This window comes from Hemiscyllium ocellatum, chromosome 6 (assembly GCF_020745735.1).
Source record: "Hemiscyllium ocellatum isolate sHemOce1 chromosome 6, sHemOce1.pat.X.cur, whole genome shotgun sequence".
In the NCBI taxonomy this organism is placed as follows: domain Eukaryota; kingdom Metazoa; phylum Chordata; class Chondrichthyes; order Orectolobiformes; family Hemiscylliidae; genus Hemiscyllium; species Hemiscyllium ocellatum.
This window is the reverse complement of record NC_083406.1, coordinates 18,301,074-18,323,644: the sequence shown is the minus strand read 5'-3', so window position 1 is coordinate 18,323,644 and position 22,571 is coordinate 18,301,074. Positions and strand designations below refer to the sequence as shown.

Genomic DNA, 22,571 nt, shown 5'->3' with positions numbered 1-22,571 from the left:
AGCACACTTTTTCCTTGCTATACAGATAATTTTGTCAAAGCCTCATTTAACATCAATTGGTATCTAGTTGTCAGATCATATTGTGCACACAGCTTTAAAAACTATTGAGTTTCATTTTAATGTTCATAAGTCAACCCCTGTAGCTTTAACCACTGGTGGTTTCCAGACATCTCTTCTAACTTCTTGCTGCTCAGCTGTTTTTTCTCCCCAATAAAAAGCAAATCCCAGAAAATATAATTTCCTTCTGAAATATATAAAACCCAGTTAATTAACGCTTAGAATTGTCGTGTTGTAAATTTTTTTAGAACTGGATCCAACAGGCAAAAACTAAATCTGCCCTCTCTCAATTTTCATGTCCCCTTTTCAGAGACTTGAGCAGCTTTTTTAAAAAAAAGTAACGTTTTGCTTTTGCAAACTTTTAAATGAACTTTGAGCACTTTCTGAACAATTTGCTAAGTGTGTTTAGCTGATTTTTTTGTAGCTTTCCATGTTCTATCAGAATGGATAAATAGAAACAGGAAACATCTTGCTTACGGTGAAAGGAATAAAAAACAAATTTGTTAAGTCGTGAAAGTGACTGTTAATGTCTCCAAGAATAATTTATTTGCGAAATGACTGAGAATCTTAGAAGCGCATGATTGCTCAAAGTAGTGCAGTCAGAACGATAGACAGTCCACTCCCCCTGCTGTCAATTAGGTGAAAGCACAGTTGGTTGCAGATAAGAAATATACGCTAGTGGGCAGATACCCCAATGGGTGATTTACATTTCACGACTGACTGAAAACTATTTTTTGCAGCTTTGGAATCCATTGAATGACATTGCTAAATTGCTTGTCAAGTGATTTGAATGTTTTGCTTCGTTTGTTGTGTTAATATTTTTAGAAGTTTTGAGAAAATTGGTGCTAAATGACAATTTGTGGGGAAAACTAACTTGTGAAATGAATGTACTAAAGAATGGTGAGTTATCTCACAAAATTGGGACACACTAAGGTTTCAACTAGAGTATTCCAAAGGGTTAGGGATTTAGAAGATCAGTGGCAAAAGCTTTTTTCTCATCTTCAGTTGTGAAATTAATTTTGTGTTTGTCTGAATAAGGAAGCATGGTTGGATTGGAAATGCGACATAAAAACTGTCCATGGTGACAGTGGTACAATGTATAATAATTGCCTCAAGGGGAAAGGACTGAGGTTGACAGGAGTTATGTTTTGTCTTATTTCCTGCTCACAGGATGCTGATGAAGCTGTCAAAATTGCCAGGGAAATTGGTAATGTATTAAGTTTAACTATCATGTCACCGATTTAATTATAGATGTAAGCATGTGTAACAGTAGTTTGTGTATGTATGTATGTAACTTGCCTTTGAAAACTGATGGCTGTTGCTGATTTAATCTTGGAAAATGAGGACAAATAGAAAGTGCAAACTCTTTAGTGAAATATTTGTTTAGTTTCTTTATTTTTGGCATTAGTTTTTTAAATTATTGAATGTAATTTTTAATATTTGTGGTGTATTTATATTCCCTTCAAGATTTTTTGTGACCATTTAATTTGTTTAGATTCATTCCATCTCCTCCACCTGTCTCTGACTGAGATGCATTCATTTGAATTTGACAAAAAGCAAGTAATCTCAGTTGCTGGTGGTCCCACTTTGCAACTGATCATGAGACGATCTGATAAAAATTGCCCAAGGGCCATATGTCAGTTTTCTTGCTTCATTACCCCACCCCACCAACACCACCATCCATTGCAGAGTGCCTTGCTTATTGACTCAGCTGTGATGTGGTACTCAACATTGGGATTGGCTCAAGTGTGTACCTTCACCAACTAATTTGTGGGTTTTTAAAACAATGCTCGTGGAATCAATATGTTTTTAATTTGATATTCGATTTCTACAGTTCTTGTTCACCTGCCATAGGACTAACAACGCTGAAGTTTCATCAACTGGATTAATTTAATTAATTTTTCCTGCAATAACAAGTCCCCGTACTCCAACTTGATTTCATCTCCACCTATATTTTTCTGTTTCTTTCTCCCTCATGCATTCTGTTCTCCCTCTAGTACCTTTTTGGTTTCCTGATACGTACACATATTTGCAAAGTACAAAGAATTATTCCTGGTTGATCATAAACATAAAGAGCAAAATACTGATTAATCAATGCTCTTTTTTAAAATTATTATCTTCTTTGGACTGGGGGGAAAGAGTGGTGGGTGGAAAGAAGAAATGAGCTACTGGTGTCCAAGCTAAAAATCTTATTGATTAGCATACCCTGTGACTCCATAATGAGATGGGAAATTTCACTTCAGATGCTATAACTAGAGCCAGTGCACCAAGATTTAGGTAAAAGTAGGAATAATACTCTTGGTGCCAGAAGTACTTGAATGTAGATTCCAGTAAACCAGTTGTTGGCTCCAGCGTTATTGGACATATGGTCAGCTGTCATGCTCACATGACCAAATGATCAAAGTCAGTACTTCTATCTAATTGTCCCCTGCTGCCAGGCTACCCCGTCATGATCAAGGCCTCAGCAGGAGGCGGTGGGAAAGGCATGAGAATAGCCTGGGATGATGATGAGACCAGGTGAGGCCATGTTTAGAAAATAATGTGCAAAAAAACTCAGTTGGTTTGTGAGAAAAGTTTACTGTGTAATTGTGATTTTGATATTGGAAATGTATTAGGAATGAAATGGGATGAAATCAAGTACCTCTTTGCACAATGTTTGGCTGGGATTTGAGGAAAGTGTTGGCTGAGGCAGGCATTTAACATAAACAGAGCCCCACAGGCAGGGTGATTTTGTTTATTTTGTTTGAGAGGCTGCTGTTAAAGCAAACAGCTTCGTGTGTTAGCAAAACTCACTGGAATGTCATTCACTCTTCTCTGCCCCTGTTTGCTGAAGCCTACTTTGAGCCAAATGCTCCATTTGCTGTACCTACCTCTCTCATCACCAGAAACTGTGGAAAGTAGGAGGAGACTACACCCAAGGTGCAGCAAATAGGAACTTGAACACAAGAAACAAAACAACTCATTTGTGCCTGTCTTCTAACACGATGTGACTATCGAATTGAAATTAGACATAATCAAATTCATCATAAACTAGTTTTAAACCATGTTAAAGAATACTTTAGCTTTTAAAATAATAGTATTGAATTAGCTTTGTTGTCGCAGAGGTAATTTAAATTATTAATTAGGAAGCATCATACACGGTACACTCACGTTGTGTTTAAAGAAAACTTTGGGCTCGCTGTGTGTTGTTTGCCAGATGTGTCATGAGTACAGTCGTAGAAAAATATCAGAAGCTGCACAAGGAACCACTGTTGAGAGGCAGTGACAGTGACTAAGCCTTGATTTGTCCCCAGTCCTCCCTTCCAGTTGTTACTAGGTACATAGCCCTCGCGCATGAGTTAGAAGGTTTGAGAGCTCAAACTTCACTTGGTGACTTGAACACAAAATCTACAATGACACTCCAAGCATATTACTGAGGCAGTTATGAACTGTCCAAAGAACTCTCTTTCAGGCATGATGTTAAATTGAAGCTTCATCTGCTCTTTCAGGTAGATGCAAAGGATCCCAAGATACTATTTTGCAGAAGAGCAAGGGAGTTCTGCCCAGTGTTCTGGCCAAAATCACTAATCATCCAACATATTAGAGATTGTGGGATCTTGCTGTATGCAAATTGACTGCTGCTCTTTCTGCATTACAACATTGACTACACTTTGAAAGCACTTCATTGGCTAAGTGGTATGAGATATCATGAGTCTCTTATAGGTGCAACAAGATACAATCTTTTCTTTCTTTAAATTGAGGTTGCTGGATGAAACTTTGCTAATGCATTTTTGACAACTATGTGTATTTAATTTTGTTCATGGCTATCAGATACTGACAATAATTAATCAAAGTCCTTTTGATATTTATCTTAAATCTGTGTCTTCTGATTATTACCCTCCAGCTAAAGAAATTATTTTTGTCTTATTTAGTTGGTTAAAACCCTGAATTAAATCTCCCTTTAAACATATCTGCACTAAGGAGAACACTTGCAGCTCATTCAATCTCTCCACCTAACTGGATCTCTCAGTGATGATATCATTTTAGTTACTCGCTGAACTCTGTCCAAAGCCTTGACATTCTTCCCAAGTGTAATGTACAATATTGGACAGAATCTTCCCTCAGAAGCCTTTACAAAGGTTTAGTATAACTTACTTTTCTATTTGATGCCCCTATTTATGAATCTCAGGACAGTAACATTTCTTTTTAACAGCCTTATCATGTGATTCTGTCATCTTAAAGATATAGTATGTAAATTGATTGTGTTCACAATTGACATCTTGTGCTCTTCAATAAATTTGTGCTAAATATTTTTTAATATTCACTCTTTGCGTTGCTGAAGATCATGAATGTTGGGTATCAACAGTTAACCTCACAATTGAAACATAGATAGTTCACTTAGAAATATGTCTTTTAAAGTAATAGGACACATTTTTTTCCTTAACTGATGTGTGGGCAAATATGAAGAGAAAGGTAAAAAAAATCAAAGCTTTGCTGTCCAGAAGATCTTTTGCGATTTTCCTCTCAAACGTCTATATCCTGCTGTATCCTCTGGCAATCCTCCTTGCTATCTACAGCTCTTCTGATCTCAGTTTGAATGTATTACCTGCAAATTTACTAATCAGGCCACCTACATTCTCTTTCAAATTGTTGTTGTATATATTACATACAACAGAGGTCCCAACACTAATCCCTGTGGAACACCACTGGTCACAGATCTCCAATCTAGAAAACACCCTTCCACTGCTATTCTACCTTCTATGACTAAGCCAATTCTGTCTCCATTTTAGCAGATGATTGCAAATCTCATGTGACTTCACCTTTCGTAATAGCGTACTACAAGGGATCTCATTAAAGGCCTTGCTAAAGACCACGTACATCACATTTATTGGCCTGCCCTTAATCATCATCTTTGTTAAAGAACACAGTCACGTTTATGAGTTATGACCTTCCCCGCACAAAGCCATGCTGTGCATCACTATTATGTCCATATTTTTCCAAATGTGAGTAAGTTGTATCCCTAAGAATTTTCTCCAGTAATATCCAGATCACTGACTTAAGGCTCACTGGCCTGCAATTTCCCGTATTATCACATGGTCCTTTCATCTTAAAGATATTGTATGTAAATTGATTATAGTAACAGTTGACATCTTTTGCTCTTCAATAAACTCGTGGTAAATATTTTTTAATATTCACTCTTGTGTTGCATTCTTAAACAAAAGAACAACATTGGCTATTCTCCAGTTCTCTAGGACCTCTCCTAGGATACAAAGATTTCATTCAAGGCCCCAGCAATGTCCTCACCTGTCTTCCTCAGCATTCTGGAATAGATCCCATCAGATCCTGGGGATTTTCCTACCTTAATTCCTTTCAAACACCCAATACCACTTTTTTTTTGTATTGATATGACCTAGATTATCAACATACCCCTCTAGAGACTCACCATCCTCCATTGTCCTTTTCCTTTGTGAATACCAATGCAAAGTATTTGTTAAGAACCTCACTCACTTCCTTTAGTACCACACATAAATTCTCTCTTTTGTCCTTGAGTGGTCTAATCTTTTCCCTAGCTACCCTAATGCTCCTTATATACATATAAAAAGCCTTGGAATTTTTCTTAATCCTGTTTGGCAACTGAGAAATTATGACAAGTGTTCCCTGCAATTACGACAGTCTCTTCCCTTCAGTATCACTCTGCCTCTTGTCTGATCCCAGTCCTTGTCACCCTTAAGTACCGACAGTTTATCCAACACAACTTCCTTATAGGTTTTGAGCCCTTTTAGTGACAGCATTTCCTCCTCTTGGCACCAAGGCCCAAAAGCATCTGCCTCCTTTGGTAAAGACAGATGCAAAGTATTCATTTAATAGCTCAGTCATGCTCTCTGCCTCCATGTCCCTAATTTGTCCTAATCCTCCTTGTCCCACCCTTTTAATATATGGATGTATATATTTATAATTCCCCTTTATCTTAGCTACCAGTCTTTTCACTTAATCCCTCTGATATACTACTTCACATCCCCTCTGAATTTTCCATATTCCTCTTGGTTCTTACTTGTATTTTCTACCTGACACAGTTCAGGAGCACAGTTTTTGTTCTTTATCTTAATTTCTATCTCTTCTGTGATTCAGGATGGTGTGGATTGAATGTCTTGCCTTTCCCTTTGAGTGGATGTATTTAGCATGACCTGCACCATCCACCTGAGTTCTGGGTTTTCCTGCCAACCTTTTGTTCTAGGCCATACAGCCCATCTCTGGTCTTGCCCCCTTGAGGGTGACTCTCTGCCGATGATTTTTCTTACTCTGATTGACTAATGTCATTCTCCATAACCATTATCCTGAACCTTTCGATACAATGATCACTGTCCCCTAAATGTGCTCCCATTGACACTTGATCTACTTAGCCCACCTCATTTCCCAGAACTAGGTTCGACAATGCGTTATTTCTTGTTTAGATATGATGCATATTGCTGTGGGTAATAGGTGGGATTATTTCACATGGAAGGTCATGAGTCTTTGTACCCTCTTCCTGAAAAGTTGGTAGAAGTAGAGAATTTGAATATTTTCAAACAGAGGTACATAACTTTTTGGTAAGTAAGAAGGTGAAAGGTTATCCAGTATCGGCAGGAATATAGATTTGTGGTTACAATCAGACCAATTGTGATCTTATTAAATGGCAGAGCAGGCTTGAGTGGCTGAATGACTGCTTTTGTCTCATGTTTATGTGTTCCAGTGTAGCTCAATGATAGCCAGTAAAAGCAGGAGATATCCCAGGTCAGACATGCGATGTAACAAAAGTTGAGCTATCACTATCCATGGCTCCCAAACACAACATGCAGAGAGTCATAGAGATGTACAACATGGAAACAGACCTTCGGTCCAACTTGTCAATGCCGGTCAGATATGCCAACCTAATCTAGTCCCATTTCCCAGCACTTGGCCCATATCCCTTTAAACTCTTTCTATTCATCCAGAAGCCTTTTAAATGTTGCATTTGTACCAGCCTCCACCAGTTCCTCTGGCAGCTTATTCCATACACGCACCATTTTCTGTGCGAAAACGTTGCCCCTTAGGTCCCTTTTATATCTTTCCCCTCTCACCCTAAATCCTCTAGTTCTGGACACCCCCACCCCAGGAAAAAGACTTTGTCTATTTATCCTATCCATGCCCCTCATGATTTTATACACCTCTATGAAGTCACCCCTCAGCCTTCGATGCTCTAGGGAAACAGTCCCAGTCTGTTCAGCCTCTTCCTATAACTCAAATCCTCCAACCCTGGCAACATCCTTGTAATCTTTTCTGAACCCTTTCAAGTTTCACAATATCCTTCCAATTGGAAGGAGAGCAAACTTGCACACAATATTTCAAAAGTGGCCTAACCATCATCCTGTACATCTGCAACATGACCTCCCACCTCCTATATTCAATGCTCTGACCAATAAAGGAAAGCATACCAAATGCCTTCACTACCCTATGCTAACTATCCTATCCAGCTACAGCTCTACTTTCAAGGAACTATAAACCTGCATTCCAGGTCTACTTGTTCAGCAACACTTCCTAGGACCTTACCATTAAGTGTATAAGTCCTGCTAAGATTTGCTTTCCCAAAATGCAGCACCTCACACTTATCTCAATGAAATTCAATCTGCCACTCCTCAGCTCATTGGCCCATCTGATCAAGATCCCATTGTACTCTGAGGTAACCTTCTTCACTGTCCACTTTGCTTCCAATTTTGGTGACATCTGAAAACTTGCTAATATACCTCTTATGCTCACATCCAAATCATTTATGTTATTGACAAAAAGTAGTGAATCCAGCACCCGACTGGACACAGGCCCATTCTGAAAAGCAAGCCTCCACCACCCTCTGTCTTCTACCTTTGTTCCAGTTCTGTATCCAAATAGCTAGTTCTCCCTGTATTCCATGAGATCTAACCTTGCTAACCAGACTTCCACAGGAAATCTTGATGAAGGTCTTACTGAAGTCCATATAGATCACATCTACTGCTCTACCCTCATCAATCCTCTTTGTTAATTTTTCAGAAAAACCCAATCAAGTTTGTGAGACGTGATTTCCCACGCACAAAGCCATGTTAACTATCCCTAATCATTCCTTGCCTTACCAAATACGTGTAAATCCTGTTCCTCAGGATTCCCTTCAACCACTTGCCCATCACCGATGTCAGGCTCACTGGTCTATAGTTCCCTGGCTTTTTAGTACCACCTTTCCTGAATAGTGGCACCACGTTAGCCAACCTCCAGTCGTCCGGCACCTCACCTGTACTATTGATGATACAAATATCTCAGCAAGGGGCGCAGCAATCACTTCTCTAGCTTCCCACAGAGTTCAAAGGTACACCTGATCAGGTTCTGGGGAATTATCCACTTTTATGTTTTCAAGACATCCAGTACTTCCTCCTCTGTAATAGGGACATTTTTAAGATGTCCCCATCCATTTTCCTACATTCTATATCTTCCATGTACTTCTCCACAGTAAACACTGATGCAAAATACTCGTTTAGTATTTCTCCCACCCCCTGCAGCTCCACACAAATGCTGCCTTGCTGAGCTTTGAGGTGCCCTATTCTCTCCCTAGTTACCCTTTTGTCCTTAATGTATTTGTAAAAGCCCTTTGGATTCTCCTTAACTCTATTTGCCAAAGCTATCTCATGTTCCCTTTTTGCCGTCCTGATTTCCCTCTTAAGTATACTCCTACTGCCTTTGTACTCTTCTAAGAATTCACTTGATCTCTCCTGTCCATACCTGACATATGCTTCGTTCTTCTCCTGAACTAAACCATCAATTTTTCTAGTCATCCAGCATTCCCTACACCTACCAGTCTCGCCTTTCACCCTAACAGGAAAAACCTGTCTCTGCACGCTTCTTATCTCATTTTTGAAGTTACCCTGAGCTATTTCCTTGTCCTTGGTGGATGTTGTGGCATTGTATTGGACCTTTCCAGATACACACAATTCAAGAAGAAACGCCCTCGTATGTTTTGAAACCTTTCTGATCATGCTTGATGCATCCTTCAATAACATATTGTACATAAGGCTACTTAATAAGACAACATCCCTTGTGTTGGGTGTGGTATAATATGGATAAAGAATTGGTTAAAAGAAGGTGGAGAAAGATGGAGGACGGGAAAAATTTCTGGCTGTAAGAGCTGCTCCTTTTTTTTGAGGTATTTTAGGTGTTGGAGGTGATTTCCTCAAAGGCCAGGAGCAGCAAATACTGTTCTATATGCTGTTGCATTGTTTTGGAACTTTGGGGAAAAAAAAGTCAAAAGAACAGCAGTTTTAAAAGGGAGAAGAACAGACAAAGGAAGCAAATGCTGAGGTCAGTGCAGGAGAGAGAGAGAGAGAAAGAAATTGACACCAGAATGAACCTGCACAGTACTGCCTTTGCTGTTTGAATTTATGTATCGCTGGACATCGGAGTGCATCTGGGAAAATTAACAAACAGTGAAATTCACGACTGATCTTGGAGGATCTGTTTGGAGAAAGTTCACAGCACAGAATCAGATAAGTTAATCATTTTAAGTGGCCTACAGAAAGTCTGCAGTAGTGAGTAGAGTGGGTTCTTTCTTGATTATATGTTTTTTGAGATATGTCTCTTGATTAAACTTAAAATATAAGCTGTCACTATTAATCTAACCTGGGGCAGTCTTTTGTCAAGGAATAAGACTGTGTTATTTTCTGTGTCTGTAGATTGTGAAGGAGCAAAAATGCCTTTAGTGGAGTGATTTGTGCTTCTTGTCAGATGTGAGAGTTTAAAAAGTGTTTAAGGGTTACTGCGGATTATATCTGCAATAAATGCTGCTGGTTACAAATCTTATCAGATCGAATGGATCGGATGGAGAGACAGTTAGAAGCAATGAGGAATTTGCAACAGCTACAGTATATGATGAATGGCAGTTATAGGAAGGGGGTAAAGTCTCAGATACAGTCACATAGATGGGTAAGAAAGGTAGTGCAGGTGTGTTCTGTGGCTATACCCATTTTAAATAAGTATGCTGTTTTGGAAAATGTAGGGGGTGATGGATTCTCAGGGGAATGTAGCATGAACAGCCAAGTTTCAGGTATTGAGACTCGCTCTAATGCAATGAGGGGGTATGTTGGGTTCCAAGAGATCAATTGTGTTAGGGGATTCTCTAATCCGAGACAGAGGTTTCTGTGGCCAGCAGCGAAAATTCAGAATGGTGTGTTGCTTCCCTGGTGCCAGGATCAAGAATGTCTCAGAGACGGTGCAGAATGTTTTCAAGGGGGAGAGGGGCCAGCAAGTGGTCATTGTCCACATTGGAACCAATGACATAGGAAGGGAAAAGGTTGAGATTTTGAACGGTGATTACAGAGAGTTAGGCAGCAATTTAAAAAGGAGGTCCTCGAGAGTAGTAATATCTGGAATACTCCTGGTGCTACGAGCTAGTGAGGACAGGAATAGAAGGATAGAGCAGATGAATGCATGGCTGAGGAGCTGATGTATGGGAGAGATTCACATTTTTGGATCATTGGAGTCTCTTTTGGGGTAGAAGTGACCTGTTGAAAATATGTTGCTGGTTAAAGCACAGCGGGTCAGGCAGCATCCAAGGAATAGGAAATTCGACGTTTCGGGCATAAGCCCTTCATCAGGAATGAGGAGAGGGTGCCAGGCAGGCTAAGATAAAAGGTAGGGAGGAGGGACTTGGGGGAGGGGCGATGGAGATGTGATAGGTGGAAGGAGGTCAAGGTGAGGGTGATAGGCCGGAGTGGGGTGGGGGCGGAGAGGTTAGGAAGAAGATTGCAGGTTAGGAGGGCGGTGCTGAGTTGAGGGAACCGACTGAGACAAGGTGGGGGGAGGGGAAATGAGGAAACTGGAGAAATCTGAGTTCATCCCTTGTGGTTGGAGGGTTCCCAGGCGGAAGATGAGGCGTTCTTCCTCCAACCGTCGTGTTGTTATGTTCTGGCGATGGAGGAGTCCAAGGACCTACATGTCCTCGGTGGAGTGGGAGGGAGAGTTAAAGTGTTGAGCCACGGGGTGGTTGGGTTGGTTGGTCCGGGCGTCCCTGAGGTGTTCTCTGAAGCGTTCCGCAAGTAAGCGGCCCGTCTCCCCAATGTAGAGGAGGCCAAATCGGGTGCAGTGGATGCAATAGATGATGTGTGTGGAGGTACAGGTGAACTTGTGGTGGATATGGAAGGATCCCTTGGGGCCTTGGAGGGAAGTGAGGGAGGAGGTGTGGGCGCAAGTTTTACATTTCCTGCGGTTGCAGGGGAAGGTGCCGGGAGTGGAGGTTGGGTTGGTGGGGGGCGTGGACCTGACGAGGGAGTCACGAAGGGAGTGGTCTTTGCGGAACGCTGATAGGGGAGGGGAGGGAAATATATCCCTGGTGGTGGGGTCCGTTTGGAGGTGGCGGAAATGACGGCGGATGATACGCTGTATACGGAGGTTGGTGGGGTGGTAGGTGAGAACCAGTGGGGTTCTGACTTGGTGGCGGTTGGAGGGGCGGGGCTCAAGGGCGGAGGAGCGGGAAGTGGAGGAGATGCGGTGGAGGGCATCGTCGATCACGTTTGGGGGGAATCTGCGGTCCTTGAAGAAGGAGGCCATCTGGGCTGTGCGGTGTTGGAACTGGTCCTCCTGGGAGCAGATGCGGCGGAGACGAAGGAATTGGGAATATGGGATGGAGTTTTTACAGGGGGCAGGGTGGGAGAAGTGACCTGCACAAGAAGGACGGATTGCACCTAAATTAGAAGGGGACGAATATACTGGCAGGGAGATTTGCTGGAACTGCTTGAGAGGATTTAAACTAGTGAGGTTGCGGGGGAACCCAGGGTGATAGTGAGGAAAGAGATCAATCTGAGACTGGTACAGTTGAGAACAGAAGAGTCAAACAGTCAGGGCAGACAGGGACAAGGTAGGACTAATAAATTAAACTGCATTTATTTCAATGCAAGGAGCCTAACAGGGAAGGCAGAAGAACTCAGGGCATGGTTAGGAACATGGGACTGGGATATCATAGCAATTACAGAAATTTGTCTCAGGGATTAACACGATTGGCAGCTTAATGTTCCAGGATACAAATGCTGCAGGAAGGATAGAAAGGGAGGCAAGAGAGGAGGGGGAGTGGCATTTTTGATAAGGATAGACTTACAGCTGTGCTGAGGGAGGATATTACTGGGAATACATCAAGGGAAGTTATTTGGGTGGAACTGAGAAATAAGAAAGGGATGATCACCTTATTGGGATTGTATTATAGACCCCTCAATCGTCAGAGGGAAATTGAGAAACAAACTTGTAAGAGCTCTCAGCTATCTGTCAGAATAATAGGGTGGTTATGGTAGGGGATTTTAACTTTCCAAACATAGACTGGGACTGCCAAAGTGTTAAGAGTTTAGATGGAGAGGAATTTGTTAGGTGTGTACAAGAAAAGTTTCAGATTCAGTATGTGGATGTACCTACTAGAGAAGGTGCAAAACTTGACTTACTCTTGGGAAGTAAGGCAGGTCAGGTGACTGAGGTGTCAGTGGGCTAGCATTTTGGGGTCAGCGACCATAATTCCATTAGATTTAAAATAGTGATGGAAAAGGATAGACCAGATCTAAAAATTGAAATTCTAAATTGAAGAAAGGCTAATTTTGATGGTATTAGGCAAGAACTTTTGAAAGCTGATTGGGGGCAGATGTTCACAGGTAAAGGGACGGCTAGAAAATGGGAAGCCTTCAGGACCGAGATAACGAGAATCCAGAGAAAGTATATTCCTGTCAGGGTGAAAGAAAAGGTGGGTAGTTACAGGGAATGCTGGATGACTAAAGAAATTGAGGGTTTGGTTAAGAAAAAGAAGCAAGCATATGTCAAGTATAGACAGGATAGGTCGAGTGAAGCCTTAGAAGAGTATAAAGGAAATAGGAGTATACTTAAGAGGGAAATCAGGAGGACAAAAAGGGGACATGAGATAGCTTTGCCAAATAGAATTAAGGAGAATCCAAAGGGTTTTTACAAATATATTAAGGATAAAAGGGTGACTAGGGAGACAATAGGACCCCTCAAAGATCAGCAAGGCAACCTTTGTGTGGAGCCGCAGAAAATGGGAGAGATACTAAACGAGTATTTTGCATCAATATTTACTGTGGAAAAGGATATGGAAGATATGGAATGTAGGGAGATAGATGGTGATACCTTGCAAAATGTCCATATTACGGAGGAGGAAGTGCTGGATGTCTTGAAAAGCATAAAGGTGGATACATCCCCAGGACCTGATTAGGTGTACCCTAGAACTCTATGGGAAGCTAGAGCAGTGATTGCTGGGCCTCTTGCTGAGATATTTGTATCATCGATAGTCACAGGTGAGGTGCCAGAAGACTGGAGGTTGGCTAATGTGGTGCCACTGTTTAAGAAGGGTCGTAAGGACAAGCCAGGGAACTGTAGACCAGTGAGCCTGACCTCGGTGGTGGGCAAGTTATTGGAGGAAATCCTGAGGGACAGGATGTACATGTATTTGGAAAGACAAGGACTGATTAGGGATAGTCAACATAGCTTTGTGCGTGGGAAATCATATCTCACAAACTTGATTGAGTTTTTTGAAGAAGCAACAAAGAAAATCGATGAGGGCAGAGCAGTAGATGTGATCTATATGGACTTCAGTAAAGCGTTCGACAAGGTTCTCTATGGGAGACTGGTTAGCAAGGTTAGATCTCTCAGAAAACAGAGAGCGTTAGCCATTTGGATACAGAACTGGCTCAAAGGTAGAAGACACAGGGTAGTGGAGGAGGGTTATTTTTCAGACTGGAAGCCTGTGACCAGTGGAGTGCCACAAGGATCGGTGCTGGGCCCTCTACTTTTTGTCATTTACATAAATGAGTTGGATGTGAGCATAAGGGGCACAGTTAGTAAAATTGCACATGACACCAAAATTGGAGGTGTAGTGGACAGCGAAGAGGGTTATCTCAGATTACAACAGGATCTTGACCAGATGGGCCAGTGGGCTGAGAAGTGGCAGATGGAGTTTAATTCAGATAAATATGAGGTGCTGCATTTTGGGAAAGCAAATGTTAGCAGGACTTATAGACTTAATGGTAAGGTCCTGGGGAGTGTTACTGAACAAAGAGATCTTGGAGTGCAGGTTCATAGCTCCTTGAAAGTGGAATCACAGGTAGATAGGATAGTGAAGAAGGTGTTTGGTATGCTTTCTTTTATTGGTCAGAGTATTGAGTATAGGAGTTGGGAGGTCATGTTGCAGCTGTACTGGACATTGGTCAAGCCACTGTTGGAATATTGCGTGCAGTTCTGGTCTCCTTCCTATCGGAAAGATGTTGTGAAACTTGAAAGAATTCAGAAAAAATTTACAAAGATATTGCCAGGGTTGGAGGAGATGAGCTATAGGGAGAGGCTGAACAGACTGGGGCAGTTTCCCCTAGAGAGTCAGAGGTTGAGGGATGACCTTATAGAGGTTTACAAAACCACGAGGGGCACGATAGGATAAATAGACAAAGTCTTTTCCCTGGGGTCGGGGAGTCCAGAGCTAGAGGGCATAGGTTTAGGGTGAGAGGGGAAAGATATAAAAGAGACCTAAGGGGCTACTTTTTCACGCAGAGGGTGGTACGTGTATGGAATGAGCTGCCAGAGGAAGTGGTGGAGGCTGATACAATTGCAGCATTTAAGAGGCATTTGGATGGGTATATGAATAGGAAGGGTTTGGAGGAATATGGGCCAGGTGTTTGCATGTGGGACTAGATTAAGTTGGGATAACTGGTCGGCATGGACAAGTTGGACCGAACGGTCTGTTTCTGTGTTGTACATCTCTATGACTCTATGATTGTAAATGGGATGAAGGATGCATTTCAGGATTGTCACTCCTACATAGCGGACTGAAGGGATCAGTAATGGGGATGACAACTATTTGCAATATTTATTAATGACTTAGTGCTCTTGTGGTACAGCGATAGTGTCCCTAACTTTAAGCTAAAAGGCCTGTTCATGTACATCTGGCCCAGATATGTGTCACAATGTATCTGAGCAGGTTGATTAAAAATATCTATGTTAATTAATTGGACACGCAAAGTGAATGTACCATTGTCATGTTTGTGGATGATGAGTGGTGAGGATAGCACATGGAGTCTGCAGAGGCATACAGGTAGATTAAGAGAGTGGGCAAAAGCATGGCTGGTGGAATATTATATGTGCAGTTTGAATTTTGACAGGAAAAATAGAGGAGTTGAATGCTATTTAAATGGAGAAAGACTGCAGAAAGCATCACCACAGAGGGATTTGAGGAACCTCATGCATAATGAGAAAAAGCTAGCATGCAAGTTCAGCAGCCAATAGGAAATGTAAATGAAATGTTGGCTTTTATTTTGAAGGGAATTGAATAAAAATAGAGAATTCTTGCTAAAACTATACAAGGCATGAGTTGGACCCTACTTATAATACTAAGGGTAGTCATCTAAGGAAAGATTCTGGCATTGGAGCAAGTCCAGAGACGGTTCACTATGTTGATCCTAGGATTAGAGGGATTTCCTTTTGAGGAGAAGTTGTGTAGATTGGGACTGTATGCTTGGGGATTTAGAAGAATGAGAGGTGACCCCATTTTAACATGCAAGATCTTTAGAGGACTTGACAATTGCTTCTTATTGTGGGAGAGTCTAGGACCAGATGGCATAATCTTAGAGTAAAGAGTTGCTCATTTAAGAAAGAGATGAGACAGAATTTCTTCTCTCAGAGATTAGTGAATAGATTATTTTTATTCCTGCAGAGGGCTTTTCAGGCTTGACTATTAAAAGTAGTTGAGGCTGAAATGTATTTTTAATTAGTAAGAATATCAAGGGTTATGGGCAAAGATAGGAAAGTGGTGACTGAATGGGCCAAATGGCCACCTTCTGTTCCTAGTTCTTCACTTTCCTCCACTTTTCTTTTGATTTAACCTCCGCTCATTTTAATCTGTTTTGATTTGACAGGAACAAATGTTGATTGTAGCCTTAGCAACCACCCTTCTGTGTTACACAAAATTGATTTTACAATCATTTTGTGCTCAGATTCCATTTACTATGAGTTTACTTCAAGCCTATGATTCTTAGAGCGGAATATTCTTTTTCCTGCCCTTTTATTTGCCGAATCGATTCCTCAAGCAAAAACTCCAGTATTTCAATCTTACATGCTCATTGATAAACATGAGATTCAGTTTTGCTGCCTTCCTTCCTGTTTATTGACTAGTGGTGCATAAATGCAGCACATTTGTGAAAACATACCTTGTTCTTTGAGAAGGAAGAATGGTAATAGTTTATAAAGAGCATTTCGTATTCTTGGAATATCCTAATGTACTTCACAGTCAATAAATTATTTGCTGAAGCATAGTAACTTGTGCCTCGTAGGCAAATAGAGAAGACGCTTTGCAAATCAGATCTTTAGTCAAGTCTTGGATAGGTAGATGAAGAGTTTTATTTCAGTGTCTTCTCGTCTGCAGGGCAGCACGGTGGCACAGTGGTTAGCACTGCTGCCTCACAGCGCCAGAGATCCGGGTTCAATTCCCGACTCAGGCAACTGACTGTGTGGAGTTTGCACATTCTCCCCGTGTCCGCGTGGGTTTCCTCTGGATGCTCCGGTTTCCTCCCACAGTCCAAAGATGTGCAAGTTAGGTGAATTGGCCATGCTAAATTGCCCGTAGTGTTAGGTGAAGGGGTAATGGTAGAGGTATGGGTGGGTTGCGCTTCAGCGGGTCGGTTTGGTCTTGTTGGGTCGAAGTGGCCTGTTTCCACACTGTAAGTAATCTAATCTAATCATCTCTGGTCAAAAGCAGCCTGTTACACTCCACTAGTTTTTAACGTGGTAAATTTCTACACTGAGACCTGACTACAACCTGTTTCCTTATTTCTTTCTCTATAACATGGACTTACTGTGCTCCTGTCTCATCTTAGCTGCTCTGAAATCCATGTGATGTCCTTGTTTCCTATAGACTTGACAGTTCTAAACCATTTCTGGTGGGCTTTGCACATTGTCTCTTCTGAAACTTGAGATGATGCAAAACTGTGCTGTTCTTCTTGGCATTAATTCCCATTCACCATGCTCCCATGTTCAATGACCAGTGTTACAGTGCACAATCTGGCATTGCTTAGATTTCAAAATTCTCATGTTTTTAAATTTCTGCTTTACCGTCTCCACTCTGTCACCTTCTCCAGCTATAGAGCTAGCTGTGTTGCTTTCAAGCAATCTTGCGGTGTACTTGGATCTCCAAAAAATAATTGACAAAGCACTACAACAAAGGTTACAACTCAAAATAATAGCTTTATTTTGGAGGTAAAATTTAACATGGATAAAAAATTAGTTAGCTAATAGGAAGTAGAAGGTAAGGATAAATTTATTTATTTCAGCTTGGCAATCTATAACTCATGGAGTACCACAGGGATCAAGTATTTCCAATCTCTAGCAATGACTTGGATTAAGAATCTGAATTTATTTTCTGATGACGCAAAGGTAGATAGAACAGTAAGTTGTCAAGTGAAGGTGAAGAGTCTACAAGAGATTTAGAAATGGGTGCGCAAAAAAATTAGAAATGGAATATAATGTGGGTAAAAGTGTACTTTTTCACTTTGACAGGGAAAACAGAAAAGCAGAACTCAGAATTGTTACTGAGCCATTGTGTCTGCAATGGTATTCTGAGTATTTTAACTAGGTGCCGTTTTCCAGCCATTTCCCCGCAAATCTTGGTGTTATTTCTTCTTTTGCAAAATGCTTTAAAAATCTGACCTCTGATTCTTACTCGTTTTACAAGTAGGGTCATTTTCTCCTGGTGCACTTTGTCTAGACCCCTTATGATTTTGAAAACTATTATCAAATCTCTTCTTGGCATTTTCCTGTACAAGGAAAACAGTCCCAACTTTCCTTGTACCTGAAAGCATTTTTGTAAACCTCTTCTGCACTTTCTTCAATGCATTCATATTCTTTCTATAATGTGGTGTCCAGAACTGTATACAATACTCCAGCTGAGGTCCAACCAGTGTCTTTATATAAGTGCATGTTAACTTTATGGCTTTTGTACTCCATGCCCCTCTTAATAAAGCCTGGAATACTGTGTGCTTTATTAACAGCTATCTACCTTTAATGACTAATGAACATATACACTCAGGTGTCTCTGTTCCTGTATAACGTTTAAAATGTCCTTTGTTTAAAATGTCTCTCCCAGTTCTTTGTATCAAGTTGTATCACCTTACACTTATCCATAGCGAACTTCATCTGTCGTCCATCCATCCACTCTATCAACTTGTCTATGTCGCTTTAACTTCTATACTGTACTCTTCATTGTTTATAATCCACCTTTGTTTTGTGTCATATGCAAAGTTTGAAAATGTTTTTTGTTATGGACCAGACCAAACTTTCTTCAACTATAGTAAAGAGATAGCCTGGACCTTAAACTTTAAATAAGATAAAAGTTAAAGGCAAGTATAAGATGCTGTGTTCCAGATGTAATTCAATTGGTCATGCTACTTAGCTTTAAGCTTAATACACTTCCTTATATCCAATTAAAATGCTAACAAACAATGAAGAATAAGTGTAACTTAAGCTCTATTGGAAAACTTAACAGAATAGTCGACTATTTAACTCCTAAACAACAACTGTTCCAATGTAGTAATATCCCAAAAACACACCCTAGGCAAAGGCACATTCAATAAAATAGATTGTCTCAGATGCGATGTTTCTCCAGTCCAAGAGAAAGTTCTGGCAGGGAAAGAGAACTCAAGCTTTTTGTTTGGTGTAGCTGAGAGAGATGTACAGCATCTTCCATGACCAACTTCAAAACCCCAACAACAGAAAGTTAACCTGAAACCCAGGTTCTGTGGAAGCCTGACTCCACCCATTTGTGCTGCTTCTATTGTTCTAACTATGAAAAAAACACACCCAGGGTCTCACAAACTGTTTACTTTATTGACTTGGAAGAGACAACTCAGCATTTCTGGCTGAAAAACTTTCTTTAAAACAAAAGGATGAAATACACTTCTTAAAGCCATGGTATTGTCACACTTTGCAGATCACATCTAGATGCTTTATATATTTCAACAAAAGCATGGGTTCCAATATTGATCCTTGGAGAACTCCAGGACAAATCTTTTTTCTGCCTGAAAAATACCTATGAACCGTAACTCTATTTCTTATTCCTCAGCCCATTTTATATCCATATTACTCCTGTCTTTTTTATTCCATGACCTGTTCCTATCTTCACAAGTCTGTTGTGTGGCATTGCATTGATTTTTGGAAGTTCATGTACACCGCATCATTAGTGTTGGATCGAACAATCCTTTCTGTTATCACTTCAGAAAATTCCAGCAAGTAATCCATTTAAATGAGGAGACATTCCCTAAGTGGTGGTACAGAGCGATCTGTATGTACTGGTACATAAATCAGAAAATGTTAGTGTGCAGAAAGAACAAGTGTTTAAAAAGGCAATGAAATGTTGGAGTTTATTGTAAGTGGAATGGAATACAAAAGTAGGGAAGGGTTGCTGCAGCTGTACAGGACCTTGGTGAGACCATATACAGCTTTGAACTCTTTATTTGTAAAAGGATGTAATTATGTTCAAAGTAGATCTGAGAAGCTTCATTGGGTTTATTCCTGGGATGAAGTGCTGAACCTATGAAGAAAAGTTGAACAGAGTTGTAGGGAAAAGATGGGGGAATGATATTAAGTGAATTCCTCACTTGGAGAGCCATTTCAGATGCATTGGTCACATGGCCACCCTCTGCACTATAACAGTTCCAGGATTCTGAGGTTGTATCTTTTCACTACAGAGTTTCGAAGACTGCGAGGTAATCTTGTTGAAACATATAAAGGTTTGAGGGGATGTGACAGGCTATATAGCAGGTAGATGTTCCTTTTTGTGTGGCAGGCCTAAACTAGTCCGCACAGTTTTAAAAATAATAGATTTCCTCTTTAAGGTAGAGATGAAGAGAATTTTTTTTCTGTGGAGAGTTATTGTTCTCTTCCTGAGAAAGTACTGGAGGCTGGTCATTATATTTATCCAATGATGTGTAGATAGATTTTGATTGGCAAGTTATTCAAGGGTTATGGGACGCAGACAGGAAATTGGAGTTGAGACAGCAATTATATCAAGCATGATCTTACTGCTGTTGAGCAGGTTTGAAAGGCCAAGGGGCCTACTTCTACTCCTCAGTACTATGTTCTTGTGATCTTTGAGGATTCCTGACTTTAGTCGCTTCACCATTAGTGTTTTCAGCTCCTAATAAACAAATAAGGAAAGGATTTTTGGTTGAGATAAGAGAATGTGCTTATTCACTGGGTAACTGGAGCTCAACGTTTTCAGGCAACTTTAAGAGAGGAGAGAAGAAAATTTCGAAGAGAAAGAACTTGCACCGGGCAAAGCACCTTTAACCATTGCGTTAGTACATTTACCAATCTGTTGATAAAACTGTTCATGATTTTGTCATTATTGGTCATTAACTTCACTACAGCAATAACAGTTTGTATTTACATAGCACTTTCAATATAGTAAAATGCCCCAGGGTGTTTCACAGAAGCGACAGATCCAGACAGGAACATAAGTCACATGACAAGATAAGGAGGCTTTATGACAGGAGACCTTACACTTGATGTTAAAGAGCATCTTAAAGGAGGAGAGAGTGGTAAAGGTTAAGGGAGGGAATTTCAGAGTTCAGCATCCAGGCAGCTGAAGGTATGGCTACTAGTGATAGAGTGATTAAAATCATAGAAGTCCAGGAGGCTGGGATTGAAGGATTGCAAAGATCTCAGAGGGTTGAAGGACTGGAGGAGATTACAGAATGTAGAGGGCATAGCCATGGAAGGATTTGAAAACAAGGATTAAAATTTTAAAATCACATCTTTGCCGGACTGGAGCCTATGTAGATCAGTGGGCAGAGGTGATGGGTAAACACAGTGTGCCAATATACAGTCACAGAGCCATATAGCATAGAAACAGACCTTTTGGCCCAACTTGTCCATGCCAACCAGGTTTCCTAAACTGAACTAGTCCCATTTCCCTGTGTTTCACCCAAATGCAACTAGAGCTGACTCTTGTCAGAGATCAGCAAGTTTCACAGACATTTCTCTTCATGTGCCCCGATGAGTTTATTCATGCTATCTTCCCAAACGTGCCTCGTTACCTATACACCATGCCATATGGTATCCTGCTCACCTTATTCTCCCATTTGTCGTGGTAGAAGAGCAGAACACTGCTAGCATACCCTGGGATTGCTGGCATCAGCAATATCTTTAAAATACATCTATAAACTCAGCTATGTGCTGAAAGTCCACACCTGTCCTGAACAGTTCCTGTCAATTGTCCCTAGACATGTCTGACGGATGGAAATTGGCACACTGCTTTGCCGATGGGGTCCTCGAGGTCCTGGTTGACAGGAAGGGCATTCGGTTACTGCCCATGGAACGTGGTCTGAGATGTTGGTGACTGATGGAGGACTGGAGGACAAGTGGCTAGCTGCAGTCAGCAGATTACTTCTCTTTCGCTATTGCTCTTTCGTTGTGTATGTTTTACCTGATGTGTAGGAGAATTGGAAGCTGCATGTTGATGGAGTGACATGGTGTAATAATGAGGACATTAATGCTTGCAATTGGTCCTCTCGCTACTCATTATTGGGATACTGTTTTGCTGTTCGGCATTTGATTGAAAATAGGACTTTTTGCACTCAATGTCACGATTCACGTCATTACAAATATCTAGTGATTCGTCCAACTTCCTTGCCAATGACCATGCCATTCATGCTTAGGAAGATTCTGTCATAGGTTTTTATCATTATCAAATTTATATCAGATTGTTAGACCCATGACTGACAACAGGGTGCCTTATGGGATATGGGCCTTCAGTTCCTCTGCAGGTGCCACTGCTATAAAAAGGTGCATGCTGCATATTATACAGGGTTAGAATTCAGATCTGTAAAAATGTTTAGTAATATTCTGAATTAACTTAAAAATTAAACAATCTTAAATGATCAGATGAAGATTATGCTAAAGTGGAGCCATATTTTCTTCTGGTAGCTCGCCTCACAATTGAAGCATTTCTGGATTTAGTTCAAGTAGGAAATTCCCACTGTTTAAAAATGAATAGCTTCTATATGGGGCACTCATTTGTAAATTTGGTTCAAGTTGAATTGTGGTTACGATTCGGTATTCATTGGCCACTGAATCAAAATATTTGGGGACAATTTTTGTGCTAGTGTTGAAGAAATGTGCGAAGATCATTGTTCAAATTTCTCCTCGTGCCTCATTCATTATTGTTAGCGAAAAGTCACTGACATCTGTGCTTGTTCAATTGAAAGAAAGAAAATATTCTTCAAAAGCCCCCATCAAGTATGAAATCAGCAATTCTAATACAGAACATTTAGATATATGCTATAATACAAATCTGCTACTAGAATTCCAGTTTCAGTGATTAAATCAGCACCAACATTCATTCATTTATGATTGAATAAACAAAGAGCTTTGTTTTACATTAGAACTTCCCAAATGCTTTATAGCCAATAAAGTACTTTTTTAAGTGCACTCACTATTGTGATGTGAGAAACACAGAAGTCAATTTGCACAAGGAA

The 22,571-nt window shown here is 40.7% G+C and overlaps 1 protein-coding gene across 2 annotated transcripts in view; it reads left to right on the top strand.

The window, feature by feature from the left end:
- Positions 1–22,571, top strand: part of pcca (propionyl-CoA carboxylase subunit alpha) — a 386,004-nt gene that overhangs the window by 143,208 nt on the left and 220,225 nt on the right. For both annotated transcript variants that reach the window (XM_060825847.1, XM_060825848.1), the window contains exons 8-9: positions 1,228–1,264; positions 2,496–2,574. In XM_060825847.1, the coding sequence (XP_060681830.1) occupies positions 1,228–1,264; positions 2,496–2,574 (116 nt within the window). The remainder of the gene's footprint in view (positions 1–1,227; positions 1,265–2,495; positions 2,575–22,571) is intronic.